The 20,495-nt window shown below is 41.9% G+C and overlaps 1 protein-coding gene across 5 annotated transcripts; it reads left to right on the forward strand.

The window, feature by feature from the left end:
- The first annotated feature begins 112 nt into the window (after window positions 1–112).
- Window positions 113–20,213, forward strand: RGS10 (regulator of G protein signaling 10). 5 transcript variants are annotated; one of them, XM_035138338.3, is made up of 5 exons: window positions 113–178; window positions 10,427–10,545; window positions 11,242–11,328; window positions 11,785–11,928; window positions 18,086–20,213. In XM_035138338.3, exons 1-5 carry the CDS (start codon window positions 130–132, stop codon window positions 18,230–18,232), a joined length of 546 nt encoding a protein of 181 aa, XP_034994229.1. In that variant the 5' UTR covers window positions 113–129; the 3' UTR covers window positions 18,233–20,213. The 5 variants fall into 5 exon arrangements, with proteins under 5 accessions (XP_034994229.1, XP_088526642.1, XP_088526639.1 ...); XM_088670513.1 differs by lacking the exon at window positions 113–178 and adding an exon at window positions 402–1,241; XM_088670514.1 differs by lacking the exon at window positions 113–178 and adding an exon at window positions 2,728–2,853.
- The last annotated feature ends 282 nt before the right edge of the window (window positions 20,214–20,495 follow it).

Here is a 20,495-nt window from a genome sequence, read left to right on the forward strand (position 1 = left end):
GGCTGGGCGAGCGAGCGAGCGCTTACCGAGAGAGGGTGAGCGCGAGCGCGAGCGCCTCCTCCTCCTCCTGGACGTGGCGCCCGCCCCCCGGGCTCCTCCTCGCCGCGGCGCTGCCACGGCGGGCGAGAGATGTTCACCCGCGCGGTGAGCAGGCTCAGCAGGAAGCGGCCCCCGTCAGGTAAGGTCTATCTCACGCGCGCAGCTGCTTCCCCGCCGCGGAGAGCAAGGGACGGAGAGCGGGCGGGGGGGCGCGGGTCGAGCCCACGGCGGCCGCGGAGCGCGAGGGGGCAGAAGCGCCGCGTGCCCGCCCTGAGCCTCGCGAGCGAGGGGGTGGGACTCTTGCTGCTGCTGCCGCCGCCGCCGCCTCCGCCGCTATCCGAACTCGCCTCGCTTTCCTGATGGGGCAGCTCCACTTTGGCGGCTCTTTCCCCTCGGCTCCCCTCCCAGGAGGAAGCCGCTCGCTGTGGGTCTTGCTTCTCGGCCTCGAGAAAGACAGCCGGAGGAGGAGGGTAACTTTCCGTAAAAGTAAAAGAAGAAGAAGAGAGAAGGAGGGCAGCAGCCCGAAGAAGCGTGCAGCCGAAAGAGGAAGGCGCGCCGCTGGGGTTTGGGCTGTCTGGCTAGCGGTTGCCGCTTGCCGGGCGGATTCACGTTAAAAGAGGAGAAGCGAGCGAGGGAGGAAGAGAACATTCGTTTCTGGCCCCTGTTGGCCGAGGAGCGGGGTTGTCAGGACCCGTCTGAAGAGCGGGGCATCTGGAAATGGGAGGTGGAAGAAGCGCCCCTTTTGCTTGCAGATGCAGCGGCTGCCCGCCGGCTCTCGCTCTCGCCCGGGACTGTGAGTCAGACGACGGGCTGGCTTCGCTCCCGCTGCTTTTACTTTTGTAGCCACCGAGGAGCTTTGAAAGGAGCCCGGCACCCAAGGGGAAAAGGTGGCGGCCCATGCCATTGGTCTGCACGTCCCTTTCGAGGGAAAATGCGTCTCACACGTTCAGCAACGAATAACAAGAAGAGACCCAAATCAGCTTGAGTCAGCTGACTTGGACTTCCATTGGAGGCAGAAAGAAAACTTTGAAATAAGCACGCAATTTAGGGAAGGAGGATGGATGTCAGAATGAGCAAGCCCTGCTCCCTTCTCTCAAAAATAAACTCCCAGAAGCTTATTCATTAAGTTTGGGACATAATGGAAAACATTATGGAAAAAAACATAATGGAAAACATAATGGAAAAAGTGCAAAGAAATCCAGGTTGTTGCTAAATGTTTAGACCTGTCTCCTTTGAGCAGCTCCCTAAAATGCAATACTTTATTTCCTGCCGTCTTAAATGATGGTGAAAGTTTTAGTTTGCGATTACAAAGTGTAGACCCTAATTACCAAAAAAAAAAAGATTTGATGGATCCCCTCTTCTTCTTTTACACTGGTTCTGGAACAGATTGGTTTTGTTTTAGAGTTCCTGTTTAAGAATGCTTTTCTGCATTGTTTCTAATCACATTTTAATGTTTTTGAGGATTTGCACACCCAAAGAACCTGCCTTGGATTTAAACCCCCGGTTGTACACAATATTAAGAGAAAACTATAACTTGCAAAAGTGGAAAGTGGTGTGCCCCCAAGTCATTTCGTTTAAACCCCCTGACCATAAGCATGAAATTCCTTAGTTTGTGCATTGCTGATTGATGCTTGTCCTGTTCTTTTGATAATCTTCCTTTGACAATGCTGACTGATTTATTGCTCATATGAGGCATGAAGTCCACTGATTTGTTTTTCTTACAATTTGAAAGGAGTTTCCCCAAATATTCAGCCTAAACTCAGTATTACAATCCTAGAAACAGTCATCTGAAACTCATACAGAAATAGGACACTTTCTAGTAACCGTGTTTCTCTGAAAATAAGACACTGTCTTATTTATTTTCCCCAAAAAAACCCCACGGTGGCTTATTTTCAGGGGATGTCTTATTTTTTAATTACATGTCCAGCCTAGCCTCTTCCTTGGCGCCCTCCAGAACTGCGCCTATCACTATGTCTTATTTTCAGGGTATGGCTTATATTGCACAAATGCTTAGAAATTCTGCTATGGCTTATTTTATGGGTATGTCTTATTTTAGGAGAAACAGGGAATGTCTTTGGATTAGGATCTTAAATCCATTCTTGCTCTTAATGAATTCCAAATTCCACACAGCAGCTTTTTCAGATAGTGCTTATTTTCCCTCTAATGTTTTCTGTAGCTTAAATGCTGTATTCTCCTGTCTTTTCTCATACGTTCCCAATATGTTCCCAATACTTCCAACTCATTCCTACTTGTTGCTATTCCCTGAATCTTTTTCCAGTTTACTGATATCTTGAAATTTGATGTCTGAGTTTGATGTCCAATTAGTTTTATTGTATTTTTTATCTGCTTTGAAAATAGATTGCCCCCTCTTATAATTTCATTGATTTGAAAAATTCTGGTTAATTTATTTTAACCCAATAGTCTGTATGAATAGTTGGGCTGCAAAGAGCAAACCAAACCAAAGCATTCTGAGAAGTTGGGGTTGAAATGTGTAGTATTATAATATTTGAATTCTGCTTTGTGAGAAAACCTAGCTTTAAACCTAGCTTTTTAAAACAGTTTGTTTTAAAAACATGAAATGTATCTTGAGAAGGCTCTGAAATATGCTACATGTGCAGAATGTCTTTTAGGTTTCCTTCCTCATAGTTAAAAGTGGAAACCAATGATTCAAAAGAGGATGTTTGGGCTTGTAATTTGAGCAAACCCAGACATTCAAAGCAAAAGCTACTGTAGCCCAAATGTCCTTTAGAAACTACAGCTCCTAGAAGAAAATAGGCATTGGAACGTCTCAAGTGATTATTATCTACATGGAAAGTAAGAGGAATTTGCCTCTTTAGTTGTACAGCTTTGAATGACTTTCACCATGAGTTATTAATTCCAAGCTGAAGTTTGCAAAGGAAAGGGTATTATTATTATTATTATCTTAGAGAAAGCTGCTTGTTATCATTAACATTAACGGTTTGCCTATTTGCTTGCTTTTCAGCTTTTTTTTGGGGGGGGGGTAGAGATGTAAGTAGTGAGAAAAGATCATTTAAGAGCCAGCTTTAAATAGCCGATAGAACTTTATGAAGTTCTGTATTCAGTTTGTTAAGTTCTATGACTTACACCAGCTTCTACTTTGAAGAAGACAGCCTAGCAGATATCAGTGAGATTTACATCCAGATGCATGTGCTGATTATAACGCAGCCTCACTATGCACACTTACATTGAAGCAAGCACCATTGAACTTAACGGGTCTTATTTCGAAGTCAACCTGCAATCGTACTGGCTAAATAGAGACAAAATCCTTTTGAATTATAGTTAGGCAAGTGAGCTCAGTTATGAATACCACCTGTTTTAACTTGTGTCAGGTCACATGCACAAATACTTTTGACAATCCTGTCCTAAGTCTTGGGTGCTTGTATTCTCACATTTAAGATAAGCAACTGTACTTGTGTGATGTGCATTCATGTTGTTGATTATCATTTTGTAGTCAATAAGAAAGGCATAAGCAGGCTAAGGTTTCTCAGCCATCATATGTTTACTGGATGGGATCCTAATCATACAAACATATTGAGCTATGGTTTTTTTTAACCCTTTGTGTGTAATTATTATTTGCACAGACATGGAGCCCATGTGTAGAGGATTCTGCAGAGGGCACAAAAGAGGATTTCGCAGTTGCATGTGTGAGTGGACAATGGGTCATAATGGGGAATGGGAAGTCTATATGTACATCCCATATCCCCATCCAGTCCCCAATATGTCATGTAATTGACTACTTAAACCAGGGGTCCCCAAACTAAGGCCCAATCACCTTCTAAATCCGGCCCGCGGACGGTCTGGGAATCAGCGTGTTTTTACATGAGTAGAATGTGTCCTTTTATTTAAAATGCATCTCTCGGTTATTTGTGGGGCATAGGAATTCGTTCAGCCCCCCCAAAAAATATAGTCCGACCCCCCCAACAGGTCTGAGGGACAGTGGATCGCCCCCCTGCTGAAAATGTTTGCTGACCCCTGACTTAAACTAACCTGGGACTAAGTAGCATTTATATCTATGTGGCTAACTTCTTATTAAATATGCATAGATTTGCACTGCATACATTCAAAGTAGTGAATCTTTTTCCCCTTTCCTACTTGGAACGTAATAAGAATTAGATTTGTGACTTGTTGGTGCTCGCAAAAAACAAAACAAAAAACAGGATAGTTGTTTTCTGTAACCAGTGAAAGTTTTGGTGAAACATTGTATTTTTACAGTTAGTATCCTGTAACCAATGAATGTTCTAATGCAACTTTTTGTTAGATAATCTGGTAATTTGTTGCAGATTTCAAGGAAGTTTTTTTAAAAAAAACAGTTAATATTTAGTAGGGTAAGAGCTCAATTAAAAACCCAGCATCTGCCATTCTAGTAAAGGACAAAACAAACAAAGGCAGATCCAGCAGATTCATTCCGTTGCTGCTGGGTCAATTTTTCCTACTAATCAGCTTCCAAAGAAAGAATACCGTGTTTCCCCTATTTTAAGACGTAGTCATTATATAAGCCATAGCAGGATTTTAAGCGTTTAGGAAATAAAAGCCATACCCTGAAAATAAGCCATATCTTAAAACCTTGTACAAGCCTACGTGCGCTGAAGTGGCCTCTAGTGCATAGAAGCGGACGCCACAATAATAGCACGCGGAGTGCAATGGGGGTCGACGCCCACAAAAGGATTGCAACCAGCCTAAATCCCGCGCAGCGCAAGCCCGCGCGGGCTTCCGCGCAAATAATCCCCAGCGTGTGCAATGGAGCAAGTGCGTCGAGGACTGCAACTTTGCAGCGCCATCCCAACTAGGTCGAATTCTGTGGGTCTTGTAGCCACGCCACCCCCACCCCCAGGTAAATGGGGCCGGGATTCAAGGGGCCACGAGGAAGTCCCTCGGACGCGAACAGGCAAAGCGAAAGAAGCGCGGCTTTCCTTACTAGCGCTCGGTCATCCTCCAGCTTCCCACATAAGATCAGTGCGCCTGCTGCGATCCCACGACGGCGACGGCATTCCCATATTCTTCCGGCTTAAGGAAACCTTGGAGGACGGCGAGGCGGCTCGCTCATGGCGCTCCCGAGCGGCCTCTCGGCGGGAATGGAAGCAGCCAAGCGCCTCGGTCGCTCTCGGCGGCGTTGCGCAACTCTCCGCCTCCTTCCTTTGTGTAGGTCCGGGAGAGGGGCAGGAGAGACACCCCCGGCGGGAGCTGCCTCTTTCCACGTCGGGGACTGGCTGCAAAGGAGGCTCCCCAAGCGGCTGGGTCTGGGCCGCAGGCGGCGGCGGCGCTGAGCGCACGGACACGGCCCACGAGGCGCGAGGAAACGGCCCGCCTCCCTGGCGAGCCTCTCCGGGCGCTGCAGCATCTCCGCGCCCACGGCTGCTCTGCGCGGCGGGAAGAGGGAGCAAGAGGACGCTGGCGAAGGCTCGCCGCGAACTGCTGCCCTCTCCCGGGTGCCGCGGGCGTAGCCGATTTGGCAAAGGGCCCCCGGGACCACCGGGGAAGATCAAAGGCAGCTTAATTAAAAGCAGCGTCCTGAGAATCAAGGCGCCTCTGCGGAGTGAGCCTTAAGGTACAAGACATCCCCTGAAAATAAGACACCGTGTGTTTTTTTGAGTAAAAAAAAGAATAAGACGGTGTCTTAAAAAGGGGGAAACACGGTAAACAGCTTCCTGAGATACATCAACCAAAGTAAGTAAGCACTCCCATCAGAAGATCAAAAGCTGAATCTAAATGAAAATATGAAGCACTTCCATATATCATTATTCTTGGCATTCAGTAACTCTTTAATAGCCAAACAAAGGAAATAATCAAATCTTAAAGGAGCACTTTGATCCGCTATCTGTCATCTAAAATGAGAGAAACTTTTGAGAAGCACAAGCTCAAAGCAACTACATATATTCCTGTAGTTTGCTTCTATGAAATCTGTTTTGTTTTTGCCCAGAGTAGATGTATTCATCTGAATTTAGCATTGTTGTGTTCAGGCCCTGAGAACTACCTTAAAAAGTTGTGTCATTAACTTAATGAACTTTCTGGCACTATACTGCAGGGATGGAAGAAGCTGCGCTTTGTGGTTTGTTAGCATTATTAATTTTATACCCCACCATTACTACAAGGAGCACAAGGTTGCATTATATGGAGCGTCCCCTGCCTCATTTCATCCTCCTAACAACCCTGTGAGAGGTTAGGCTGAGAGATGGTGGCTGGCTCAAAGTCACCCAGTGAGCTTCATGGCTGGGTGAAGCTTTGAACCCTGGTCTCCCAGATCCTAGTCCAAGAGTTTCTCAACTTTGCATCCCTAGGTATTGTTGGACTGAAGATCCCATCATCCCTGACCACAACTCCCATAATCTCTGGCCACTGGTCTTGCTACCTAGGGATGATGGGAGAGGAACAGAGGGAGGGGGGAGAAGGAAAATATGTCTGGGTACAGCCAACTCCCCACCTTCTCAAAATGTGTCAATGTCATTTTTTTCTTTGGTGGGAAAAACCCATCATGCACAAAAATCCTGCATTTGCAAAAATTTTTTTTTGCTAAGCTCAGTAAAGAGGTTAGCACCTTCCCTGAACTGAATAGTGAAGCTTTAGCAGGCAGACAACTTCTCAGCACATTGGACCCTTTCTTCTGTGTAATGATAAAAGGAATAATTAGCCTCATCTATGTATAGTCTACAGCAGCTTTCTATAAGCATTTAAAAAATCAAGGACTTAAGCAACCAACAGGACTTGAAAAACACTCATTATAATTTCTTTGCAGTCTCCTCATACTCATAAAAGTTCATAAAAGTTTTGACCATGATATCCTGGTAATTGTCTATTGTCACCTGGGTGTAGTGAACTATTATGACAGATTATGACTGGGGACAGACGGACCCACATTCAAATCCCCACTCAGCCATGAAGTATGCTGAGTGACCTATAAGGTGGGAAGAGCTCTTTGAAATCAAGATGTAAAAGGAGCTGGCACTGTGCAACATATTACTTATTCTACATGTGTTAGAGATCGAACCTTTAGTGTAGCAGCACCCAAACTTCAGAACTCCCTGCCTGCTGACATCAGGCCGGCAACTTCACTCTACTTTTCTCAGCACCTGCTGAAAACATTTTTGTTTAGGCAAGCTCGTAAGGACATGTAGAATTTCGACATGTGCTTTAATCTGGTTTTTTTTTAGCTTCTTGTTGATTTTAATTTTTTAAAAAATATATTTAAAATAGTTGCTTTAAACCATTTTTTTCTGATAATTGTATTGTTTTATTCTTTTTGCTGAGGTTTTATTATAACCGAGCATCATAATAATTCTCGTGAAACAAACAAATGATTTAATAAATATGAGAGAGCAATATAGGGTTTTAGTTGTGCATGTGAGATTCAGTAAGCTGCTGCAGCTGCTGCATGGGATGCTCACTTGTCAAGAACAGAGGAAAAATTGCAGGAAAATGTGAACTACAGGGCAGCTGGAGGAGGAGGAGGAGGAGGAGGAGGAGGAGGAGGAGGAGGAGGAGGAGAGGGCACAGAAGGTGAAGAAAGAGCTGGGTGTGGAGGGGGCCCTTCCCCCATCCTTTGGACCCCTGGGAAACCCAACAAACCTGTACCTGGAACTGGTGTGGAGTGTACAGCTGAACGGGACACAGCTGTGGGCAGCCTGAGAAAGTACCATAAACCTTGGTCCTGCCCATAAAGAGCAGGTCTGGAGTGAGAGACTAGGGCAATGTCCGCTGGTTCCAGGAACTCTTCTCATTGTGAGACATTTGTGGGTGAGCTGAGAGTTTGTTTGGACCCTGGGCGAGAACCCGGAGGGTGAGAGGAAGAGTCTCAGAAGGAAAAGTAACTGAAATTTATTTATATATATTAGTAACTTTGTATTAATGTAATCTTTTATAATGTTATATTTTGGTAACGTTTTAAGTTGTCTGTTGTTGTTTCAGTTTTCCGTACACCTCTTAGAGATATTTTTACTATATTAGGGGGTATAGAAATTAAATTATCAAATCAAATCAAAATGTGCAAACCGGGCATTTTAAAAAAGTGTAGTGAGAAAAAAAAGTTTATGTGGGGGGAAGTCCACTTTCTCCTTCTGCAGCTTCACCATTTGATTGCTGCACAAATTCATGGCTTTAGGAAATGTAACGTATGAATAAAGGGAGGCGAGCTCTTTTTGAAGGAATTTATTCTTCTCTAATGCCACTTATGTCATATCCAGTGCTAGGGCAGTAAAAATGTTTTCTCACATGTGAATATTCTGCCAAAAACAGAAGCTAGTTTTAAGAAATAAATTATTATATTTTGGGAATGCAGACAAGTCTCTCCTTACAAGTGGATAACTTCCAGACAGTACTGGAGTCAGTTTATATCTGACTGTCATGTCTCCACATGGTTATGTATACCCCAAGTCTTCAGTGCTAACCAGCAATTGCTGTTTTTCATTCTCTGGTGTTCTGAAAACTAAGGTAATTCATAGCATTGCCACTTTTTTGGGGGGGGGGGATATCCTGCTTCTGTGCCTTTAGCAGCAGTATGCCATGCAGAAATGTGGCTTGGGAAGCCTTTCCTAGCATGGAAGTAAAGCAACAGGAAAAACTTTAGTCCGCTTTATTTTACCATGTCAGATTGCTGTTACAGCATAGCAGGTAAAAAGAAAAATCTGGCAAATAATTCAGTTGGGATAGCTCAGTTGGTAGAGCATGAGACTCTTGATTTCAGGGTCATGGGTTCAAGCCCCATGTTGGGCAAAATATTCCTGCATTGCAAGGGATTGGATTAGATTGGTTCCTTCCAACTCTACAATTCTTTGATACCAGTAGCTGGCACCCTGCAGAGCACTATGCCTTTTCCCATAAACAGAATAACAAATGAAGTTGCATTATATGATCAGACTATAAGCCTGACTTGACCACTGTCGCCCTGTTTCCAGGGTCTCAAGCAGAATTTCCCCACCCAGCCTTGCTACTTAGATGCCTGAGAGTGAATACGAGGCCTTAGAATCAAAGGAGGCTGCCTTAAAACAAACAGCACTGTTTTGTCCATCAAGCACACTACTGTCTAGTTCAACGGGCAGGCAGATTTCCTGTGTCATGTCTGGTTTGATCTTGATTTGAGTTGTGTATTTATGCAGAACTTTTTTCATTGAATCAATAACCAGCAACAAAGAGATTCTAGTTTTAGAGAGTGGAAAGGCTCTACTTTAGCAGTGGGCTAACCTCGTCCCTATTGGCAAGTACAGTCAAGACATTCACTCAACCTGATGGGATGCTGAGAGAGAGAGGAGAGGGGAGAGAGAGAGAGAGAGAGAGAGAGAGAGAGAGAGAGAGAGAGAGAGAGAGAGAGAGAGACGGAATCCCTACAGACCATAGCAGTACAGATGTAGGCTACAGCAACAAAGTGTAGCGATTACTGTCAATCACACCTATCTGACAATCCCATTATACCTCAACCACCACCACCCCACACACATCTAAAGTAAGGGAACCAAATGTTCATTTGTGGAATTGCATGAAAAAAGTTTTATGTAATTCCAGCCAACTTTCCACTAAAGCAACTTATAGCTGCACGCTGCACCTCCCTTCCCCTTCTCTAAAAAACAAAGCCACTTTCCTCCCTTCACCCCAGCACACACTTATACATGGGTCTCAAGATCTTAATTTTGGAAGCGGTCTTGGCATTTTACCAAGTGTTTTCTCATAGGTTTGGTGTGTGTGATGTTAAGCAGATAGCAGCATTGACAGTTCCACTGTTTTGCAGCAGAGTTTGGAGACAGTTTTTTTTGGTACAGTTGTGAAATGAATGAACTTATTAAGATAGCAGTGCTTGTTTTTTGTTTTAAACTTGTTTGTAAATTACTGACCTACATGGCAACTTAACACATTTCAAAACTGCAGAGCGGAAAATGTGCTTTTTTTCCAGTTTGTCTATGCCTGCCCAGGGCCATTTTCTCACCTTCCATTTGGGGAAGGGCTACTATAACACACCAGCAGAGCACATATTATGCACGAATAAGGTTCAGTCCCTAGCATCTCCACTGAAAAGCATCAGGTAGCAGATGATGGAAAAGATCTCTGCCCAAAGCCCAACAGAATTGACAATACTGGGATAGAGGGACACATAATCTGATCTTGTATAAGGTGGTTTTCAGTGTTCTTATGATGCTCAGCATCTTGAGCCAGGATGCTTGGGAGCATCAGGAAGCCTTTGATCCTGAACACAGAGGTCTGTGGGCTATTCTGGGCTAAATGGCACTGCACTGAAATGTATGCCCAGCATGAGCTTTCAGTTGTTTTGGTTAAACAGTCCCAAAGCTGGCCCCCGGAGATAGAGAACACTTCCGTGCTTATAAGAGAGGGCAGAGATGTGAAATTTTTAAATTAAAAAAAACCAACTTTATTTCTAATTTTTCAGAAATAAACGACAGCGACAGCAAGCCAAGCAGCAGCCACCAAAGTTTAAATGGCACCACAAGATGGGCGACATCGCTAGAACAATTGCTGGAGGATCCAGAAGGCGTCAAGAGATTTAGGGTTGCTACCTTAATTACTTCCGCCTACATATTCTTCAATACTGTTTCCAACAATATGGTGTAGACGCAATGTAGAATTAAGTTGTATTCCTTCGTTTCGAAGAATTTAGATAATAATTGATTCTGAGGTTGGCTTGAGTAAAATTTAGCGAGAATAAAAGCCTTGAGGATCATTGACAAAAATGATAAATTCTTTCTGGACTGATTCCGTCACGTTTGACAAGAGGTGTGTGAAGTGCCAAGTTCCAGTCTCTAAAACTCTGGCAGGAATCTTTTTTTTTCTGCCTGAGTTCCTTTGCGGGTTACCTTGCAGGGGCCACACGCTAGTTGAGGGTGGGGTAACAAGATGTGACTCTTACCTTCGGTCAGTAGACTGCAGTCCAGCCATGCTCAAATTAGAGATCTCTACATGCCCATCTCCCCATCCATGCAAGCTATAGGGGTTATTATAGTCCAAGGGCACATTCTAGCCAGGCTAGATGCCACTAAGGCATACAGCATGGGGAGAGGGGGTGTGGCCTGGGGAGAGTGATGAGGGCCAGATAGAGAAGCCTGGGAGGCTGCATTTGGCTCCTGGGATTGAGGTTGCCCACCCCTTCCATCAGACCTTCCAGTTAAGATAATAGTAAGAGAGGCTGGCTAGGTTATGACGACCTGGTTTTTTTTTAATTATCTAACAGCTCACTCTTTTCTTCAGGAGTTTTTAAAGAAAGAATTTAGTGAAGAAAATGTTTTGTTCTGGCTAGCATGTGAAGAGTTTAAGAAGATAAAAGATGAGAAACAGGTATTGTCTTCGAAACCTATTTGTCTGAAAGATTCCATTGTAGTCTTGAGGCATAGCATGCATTTCCTACAAAGCTATCAGGTACGCTTCGAAATCACGTGAATATACATAGAAAATAATACGATCTACTTCTCTTGTGTTTACAACACCATAACCTCATTGGGGGTGAGGTAAAAACATGATTGCAGATGAGGACAGAGTTTTATGGATGACAAAGCTTATTTATCGTTTTCTGATTCTTTTTAAGATCAAAGAAGTATATTCAATTCTTTTTTACTTAATAGATGTCTAAAAAGTCTGTAGGATTTCCTTTTGCTGCATATTGAAATGCATTTGTTACTGTGGTTTCTTGGCGTAACATTCATTATTCCCCTTTCTCCTGCTTTAGCAAACCTACAGATGTGCAATATTGAAACATAAAACGCTTGCTTAGTAAATGTGTCCTTCTGTTCACAGATGCAAGCGAAGGCAAATGAAATTTACATGACTTTCCTCTCAAGTAAAGCTTCTTTTCAAGTTAATGTTGAAGGGCAATCCCGTTTGGATGAGTCAATATTGGAAAAACCTCACCCTCTAATGTTTCAGAGACTTCAAGACCAGGTAAGGTTCAGAAACTTCCCTGATTAGGTGGCTGTCTAGCTACTAACAAGAACACTGAGCTAAAAGGTCCTGCTAGCTAGGGATAATGGGAGTTATAGTCCAAAAAACAGTCGGAGACGCAAGTTTGGGAAACACTGGTATAGGTGCAGCTCCACAGTGATTAATCTTCACCACACAATTTGCCAAGCATTTTTTTAAGACACTTTATTGAAAGTTTCTGGGGGAAGGCAGAGGCTTTGGGGTTCTGGAATTATTTTTGTGGCTCAGAAGTTGATATATGTCAAAAAAGTGTATTTGGAACACTGGCAATGGCTCAGGACCCCAGGGGGAGGCCACCTCTTCCTATATGAACTAACTCGGACCCTGCAATCATCATTTGAGGCCCTTCTCCATGTGGCAACTCAACAGGAAGTCCAGAGAGTGGCAACATGAAAATGGTCCATTTCATGAAAGTGGTGGCTCCTCACTGAGGTTCACCTGGCAGCATCAATACATATCTTTACGTACCAGGGAAAAACATTTCTTTTCTGCCAGGCCTTTGGCTTTTAATTACCTGTGGCCTCCTTTAGTGAGTGTGAGGTTTTAATCCTGCCTTTAAAAAAAATGTTATTTGCTTTTAGGTTTTCCTCTGTTTTGTTTTATGCTGGCTTCAGTGTATGTGCTTGTTTGTTTATTTATACATTGTTATACATTTGAGTTACTTTTGTAAAAAAAAGCAACTAATAAGTTTAATAATAAATAAATGAATAATAATAGTTACCTACTTTTGTTGGAAGTGCTAGAGCTCACTAATGCTTACGGGGGGCGGGGCGGATCATTCCAAAGCAATGGTATCAGATGTTCAGTACCCATATGCATAAAGTGCTAAAGGATTCTTTAGGTATTTTCTCAGTCATGAGGACCAGAGACTTTATATGTGTGTAATTTTTATTTATTTTTTAGTTTTAAAAAGCTTGAATTTGTATATCTTGTGCTAGGAAATATTATTTTGTGCTGTACTGCATTTTCGCAGTCATACCAGTTTCTGTGAACAGATTAATCATGGAGGGAAAAGCAAGGCTCAGAACCCCAACCTAAGCATATTTACTCAGAAGTAAATAAACTTCCAAGTAAATATGCCTAGGATTGCAATAAATAGGCTTATATGCCTAGCAACATTCATATTGTTTATCTACATAAATCTGTTTCATTTGCAGGGTCTGGCAAATGGCACTCATTACATTTAAAACAACAGAGAAATACCACAGGGTGCTTAGAGTCAGTGCTTTATATTGCTGTATATTGGTTATGAATAGTGTCCAGTATCTGACATAATGAATTATGAGAGTTATGAACATATTTCTCATGAACCATTTATTAGGACCAAAGGACCAGCTTTTATTGGCTGCATTTGGGTAATCATATCTCAGTTTACTAACCCAAATATAAATGAACCTTATGGCAGCCGTTCACGGCTTCCTTCAAGCAAGCTGGGGAATGACGCAGGAAATAGTCCATTAACAATAGTGTTTTCCTCCCCCTGAACCAGGAAACTATGCTTAACAGCATCAAAATAGCAGATTAAACCATGGTTTGAAGTTGGTATAATATCCTGAGGTGTTCCAAAGCTGTTAACCACAGTTGACCTGTTTGGAAGTTATAGAGAAGGCATCCCCAAACTCGGCCCTCCGGATGTTCTGGGACTACAACTCCCACCATCCCTGGCCACTGGTCCTGTTAGCTAGGGATGATGGGAGTTGTAGTCCCAAAACACCTGGAGGGCCGAGTTTGGGGATGCCTGCTATAGGGAGTATAACGCCTTCCTAATTTGTTTCACTGCTTGCACAAAGGGAAGGAACGATGGGGTTATGTATGCAGCCAAAATACACGTCCATATCTTGGTTTATTAAGCAAAGATATGATTGTTCAAGCTTACTTAGTGTCCCGTCCCCACCAACCTTATTTCATCATGTTAAAAGAGTAAAGATATCCAGCCTACCTCATGAGCCTTGGATAAGTGCAGCAATTTTTTAGCCCTGATTAGCTCTGTTTAAAAAACTAAATTGCCAGCAATTCACAGCACAACTCACCAAGGACAACATGGTGATTGCCCCTCCATGGTCCAGTTATGTCACTTCCCTTCTCTCTGACTCAAGTGAATGGACTGATAAGATGGAGCTCAGGCAGGCTTTAAGGTTTGTTTGTACAATTGTCCAAATTCTAAAGGCACAAAGATACAGGAAGCTGACACATCACTCTGGGGGTGGTGGTGGTAGAATCATTTGAAGGGTGAGTGGGACACATTATATTTGCTAATTTGAGCTAGGAGAGATTGTGCATGGAGGGTAGCATTTTAAATTTAGAACACCAAAATTTAAAATGTACTGTAGCAGTTCTTTGTAAGCTCATTTAGATGGTTCTGAGAAACGCAAAGGTTGTGTTAACGGCTTCCAGAAGAGCCTTTGATTAACAATTCTCAATATGTGTTATGACCTGATTCTATTACATATGGATTGGGCCCCACCCCCCCTTCTGCCACACCTTTTGCTGCCATGGTGAGTGGGAGGGCTGGATGCCTTGGTGGCTCCACAGAGCCCCCCTGTTGGTGGTAGAAGGTTTGAAATGCATCCTTAGTTTGTGCCAGCTTGAATTCCAGTTGCCTTTTAAGTCTCCTTTCTTTCATTTTTAAAAAGGTAATCCCATGCAATAAAAGTATCTTTCATGAGGTGCGGGTACAAACCAACACCCAATCACATATAATTTAGTAAATCAATTTTTAACAGTATCAGACAGCACAGAGCTCAAAGCATTAAAAAATAATCAACAAATCTATTTCTTAGTGCTACCTTATTACATTATTTGTTCAGGTCAATAAGGCAATTAGAAGCTGCCGTAACATCATCATTCCTTTTCCAAGCTGTTTTACAGAGTCCAACGCCAAAATTGTGTTTTTAAAAAAACAAGGAATCCATTGTTTACAAGTTACGTTTCCCCTCCTTGCTTTAAATGTGACCACACACCCCTCCAACAAGTACTGAAGAAATCCCCACCAATGCTCTCATATTTCATATGCTGCCCTTCTCTGACCTGTAACTAGACTGTGATGCAATCCCACAGGTATGTTTCTAGCATGCTCTGAGATCATTTCCTTCACCATTAACTCTGCTCCCTGATGAAAGTGACAAGCTGAAAGTTTTACCAATGCTGTCAGTTGTGTGTGTTTTGAGTACTAGTGTGCATGCTGTTTCTGCTATACATATAGCACCCCTGGAAGGAAGCCCCCTCCTGCCTAAACTTCTCCCTTCATCATTGGAGTGGCTGAGGTAATGTCTCTAGGGAAGACTGTATACTTTTTAATTGAAAAATGGCATAAGTTGTCTCAAACTTTATCACAACAACCCAAAATCACAAATATGCAGTTCACAGTAGTAAGACACACTAGTTACCTAGCTGAGAGGAGTTTGAGGCTTCAACATTATATCCATATCTTGATGTGATAGTTTTCTTTGAACAGACGTTCGTTACATTAGATGACCATTTAAAAATGTGGTTTTGCAGTTGAATCTGTTTTTGCACAAACCCAGTCATATGATCTCTATCATATGATCTGCTGAACACTCTTTCCTTCCCTAATACAAACATTCAACCATGTTTGCCTGATGTTTTGCTCAATGTATCTTAAGAACTTTGTATACAAAAAGTGCAACAATGATGAACAACAATATCCTGTAGTCCCTCACTATGATATCTTCATTTGGAAATCACTAAATGTGGTATGCAAAAAGTGTTACACTGTTGAACAATAATATAATACTCTGGTTCCTCAATATGATACCTTTATTTGGAAGTCATTGAATGTGGCAGATTAGAAATGCTTCCTTTTGCTTAAACTAAATTACAGCTTCGAGGCATCTTAATGGTTTGAAAATAAGTAGCACCACCAAGCTACTAATCTGTTAATCATGATATTTAAGCTGAAACACAAAATATACATGTTAATTTAAAAGTTGTTGCAATATGGCTGAGTTGTGCTGAGTTCCTGCAGCTGTGGGCTAAAAAAAGAAAAGAAAAAGCCTGCAGTTCACTAGCCATATATATGATGTTTTAGAAACAGACTTTATGAAACTTGTTTCCATTTTCTGCATATGAGATTTTGTTCCCAATTTGGGTTGAGAATACAAAACACTCCTTAATAGTTTAAACAAAATAAAAAAATTCCTTCAGGAGCACCTTAAAGACCAACTAAGTTTTTATTTTGGTATGAGCTTTCGTGTGCATGCACACTTCATCAAATACACTTCAGATACACTACATTTTGGTATGAGCTTTCGTGTGCATGCACACTTCATCAGATACACTGAAGTGTATCTGATGAAGTGTGCATGCACACGAAAGCTCATACCAAAATAAAAACTTAGTTGGTCTTTAAGGTGCTACGGAAGGAATTTTTTATTTTGTTTCGACTCAGACCAACACGGCTACCTACCTGTAACTAAATAGTTTAGTTACTCTAAGCACTTTGCAATGAAATCCACCACAACTACTCTGATTATTCTGCAGCTAGCTAGAGGGTTATATAGGCTTCTATTCCACTTCCATTACTATTTCATTTCTCTCAGATTCTCCTTTTCCAATCTTAAATTCAGTTATCCACTTTTCTGAAGCAATTTGCATCCCCCTTTTTTTTAAAAAAGAGAATTCTCGTGAAAAGTCTTTAGCATTAAGTGCAAATTTCTCTCAGTAAAAACATTTTTGTATGCAGAGCACCGGCCCTTTAATTAAAAGCAGTTCATTCCCAAAAGCTCATTGGAAGGACAGCAAGGAGGGAGCCAGTCTAGCTTCTCTAGGGAAGGAGTTCCAAAGTCTGGCAGTAGCCAGTTGGCTTACTGCACTACAGGGTGTCAGGAAGGCTGTGCCAAGATGGAACTTCCAATGAGTGATCTAGGATAAAAGAACACCTGGATGCTGAGCCAAACCAAAATTCTATTATTATTTATTTATTACATTTATATATTGCCCTATACCTGGAGGTCTCAGGGCGGTTCACAGAACAAAATCAGAATATAAAACCACAATATATATATATATAATCAAAATAAAATCAACCCAATAACACCCCCCCAAAAGAGCCACATTTTAAAAGGGCATAGGATGTCAATCAGATCAACCAAAGGCCTGGTTAAAAAGAAACGTATTTGCCTGGCACCTAAAGGTGTATAATGAAGGTGCCAGGCGAACTTCCCTGGGGAGAGCATTCCACAGATGGGGAGCCACTGCAGAGAAGGCCTATTCTCGTGTTGCCACCCTCTGGAACTCTTGAGGAGGAGGCACATGAAGAAGGGCCTCAGAAGATGATCTCAGAGTCCAGGTAGGTTCTGATGGGAAGAGGCGGTACTTGAAGTATTGCATTCCTGAGACATTTAAGGCTTTATAGGTCAAAACCAGCACTTTGAATTAGTGGTTTTTACTTAATAACAGTGTTTAGGAAGTCTTGTACTTAAAAAAAAACTTAGTAAAACAAAGCACTCATTTTTATTTTTGATTCTACAGTAGTTACTTGGTTGCATTTAGGGATATGTTCTGGCTAAGTTCAGCAGTGGGATATTTTCTACAGAGGATGTGAGACAAATCATAATGTGACAGAGTGGTGTCCTATCATTTATCTGACAATGGCCAAATTGGATTGTTACAAAAAGGAATAGCAGTATATTGTACCATAGACAGTACTCAAGAAGATGTATTTTTTTAAAAAATGTGATATTGCAATAATAATAATAATAATAATAATAATAATTTATTTATACCCCGCCCATGTGTCTGGCTTTTCCCAGCCTCTCTGGGTGGCTTACAACATATCTAAAATCATAATAAAAGCACCAGTTTAAAAACTTCCTTAAACAGGGTTGCCTATTGCATACTTTTAAGATATGTAGTTATCCAACAAATTCAAGACCTGATCATATTTTATTTGGGGTGGCTATTGTGAGGTAATAGTAACAACATATTCCCCTTAGTTTATAGCATAGCTGACACAGATTCGTTCTTTTCATTTAATATGTTGAATTATGGTCTAACAGTTTGAGGGCTCATTGCAGATCTCTGTTGTACAACCTTCTTAGTTTATGTGTTTTAAGGCTTTGTTTCATCTAGATTGTTTTCCCTGCCCCCCCCCCTTCAGATCTTCAGCCTCATGAAGTACGACAGCTACAGCCGCTTCTTGAAATCAGAAGTGTTTCTTAAGCTGAAGCAGACTGAAGAACAGGAAGAGAATTTACCAGATGCTCAAACTGTAGCGAAAAGAGCTTCTAGAATTTACAACACATGATTGAAACAACATCCAACAATAGATCCCACCGAGACTACAACAAAAACCAAATGAGTTCTCAGGAATAGTCTACGAGGTTAACACAACTGCATTTCAGGCTTGGAAAACATAGAACCCTGTTATGCGATGCTTAACCTTCGTTGCTTGAATGACATAACTGTTTTTGCATAATGGCTACTACCGAAACTCTTGGCCAAGGCAGTTATACTAAACCCCTAAAAGGACTGAAAGTCTCAAGAGTAATCTGTGAACAGAAAACTCAGTTATTTTTACCTTCTGGTTTTGATACCGTTCCTTGTGAATCATTATTATTTTTTAAGTGGGGATGTAGCATAAAATTGTGATGAGTTTAAAAACACAGGTAATATGAGGGAGAGGCAGTATACCTTTTTTAAAATAAAAAAACACTCTTAGAGCCTGGTGTAAATAGACTTTCCACTTTTTAAGCTTTAACTGTTATTTGAGCAGGTTAAAATTCTGCCTAAATTTTGCTTAAACTGAAGTAAAAGAAAATGAATTGAAATATTTTTTTCTGATACTGACAAGAATAGAGAAGCCTCTATTAAGGGAAGCACAAAGGCAGGAGACTATTCATCTAAGGCATTAGTTTTAAACCATGCCTACCTTTTTTCCTGGAACTAATCAAAATAATTGAAAAACAATCATTTTCTCTATCTTTGTAATACAACACATGCTCTTCACTCTAAAAGCTGCTTTCAGAATGGCTTTTGTAGGGTTTTCTGTGGCTTGGTTTTAAATCTATTTGTGCTAGGGAAAGATTGCCTATTTCTCCTGTGAACCCTTATTGTTCAGGGTCCTTACTTTTTCTCCCCCTTTTTTGTTCTGAAACTGAGACTCCCTAACTGAATTTCAAGTGTTACTAATTTTGTCAAACAACAGCTAGCTTACTGTTATAACAAACCTATGCCACAAATTACATTTTCTCTGCATTCAAAGTACATTTAGACTTGGAGATTGGCCAGTAGCATCCTTCTGCATTACCCAGTGAGTGTAGTATATTTCCAGCTCAACAACAAGTATGAACTAGCTTTTAAGCCTTGTGTACTTGTTCCAAGGAATTCTGTCTCAGTTGCCAAAATTTGTTTCTTTTCTTTTGTACAGACATTCTAACCAGGTTTTATTTTCACCTGCTTCTGTACTAAACTTGTTTGTATATTCTGCAGCAGCGCACTCTCTTAGCGATCAAAACAACCCCTCTCCAAGTTGTGGAACCAGTTTGCACATCACATCACGTCATAGTTTAAAGCATGCCATGGTTTAATGTGAATGATCCATGCCATGAATTAATGTTAATGTTGGTGCACGCTGCTCACAAGGTGCTTCTGTCCTGCTGTGCCATCTAAACCAGGGCTCATGGTTTGTTTCCCACAAGCAAAGCACAAGCTGTAAGCCAAGGACAGACGTTGGCTCCTGCTCTTGGTTTGTTTGGATAGAAACTATCCACGAACCTGCATGACTAACGTTTTTTTGGGGGGGGGGGAGCACCATGGAAACATTTGAGTTATATGCACAAGCATGATGCTCATTCACATTAAACCACAACTCAGTTTTAAACAGCAGCTTTATGTGATATGTGGACCATCCTGCAGGCTCTGCTCATACTGGATTTCACTCTACATGTGATTTCCCCCCCTCAAAATTTGCAACTCCTGCGACCAGCTTGTCTGCAGTTAGAAAAATAGTATCATAAACTTTGGCGGGACCAGCTGTCATCCTTTTGGCTGCTTAAGAAAGACCTGTGTGTCGTGTGGGAAGGCAGGAGTGAGGAAATGGAGGCAAGGGACCACCCGCCATTCACTCCTGTGAAGAGACCATCAGTCAGCCCAAGAGGAGTCTGATTTTTTTATATATATTATAACATTTATTTGGTTTATTATTTTTTACGTTGTAAACTGCCTTGGGTGCCTTGGCAGAAAGGTAGTATATAAATGCAATAAATAAATAAATAAATGCAGTGTAATATGCATTACTCAATTATTTCTTAAAGGTAAAGGTACCCCTGACTGTTAGGTACAGTTGCGGACGACTCTGGGGTTGCAGCGCTCATCTTGCTCTATAGGCCAAGGGAGCCGGCGTTTGTCCACAGACAGCTTCTGAGTGATGTGGCCTGCATGACTAAGCCACTTCTGGCGAACCAGAGCAGTGCACAGAAACACCGTTTACCTTCCTGCCAGAGCGGTACCTATTTATCTACTTGTGCTTTGACATGCTTACGAACTGCTAGGTTGGCAGGAGCTGGGAC

This window comes from Zootoca vivipara, chromosome 5 (assembly GCF_965207765.1).
Source record: "Zootoca vivipara chromosome 5, rZooViv2.hap1.1, whole genome shotgun sequence".
NCBI lineage: Eukaryota > Metazoa > Chordata > Lepidosauria > Squamata > Lacertidae > Zootoca > Zootoca vivipara.

Bases quoted from the DNA above. Each gene is read 5' to 3' on its own strand.
- RGS10 (XM_088670513.1), top strand. From the start codon at position 1,178: ATGGAAAACATTATGGAAAAAAACATAATGGAAAACATAATGGAAAAA. The intron at 1,242-10,426 runs GTTGTTGCTAAA...CTAATTTTTCAG, and splicing joins AAAAGTGCAAAGAAATCCAG to AAATAAACGACAGCGACAGC. The intron at 11,929-18,085 runs GTAAGGTTCAGA...CCCCCCCTTCAG, and splicing joins TTCAGAGACTTCAAGACCAG to ATCTTCAGCCTCATGAAGTA.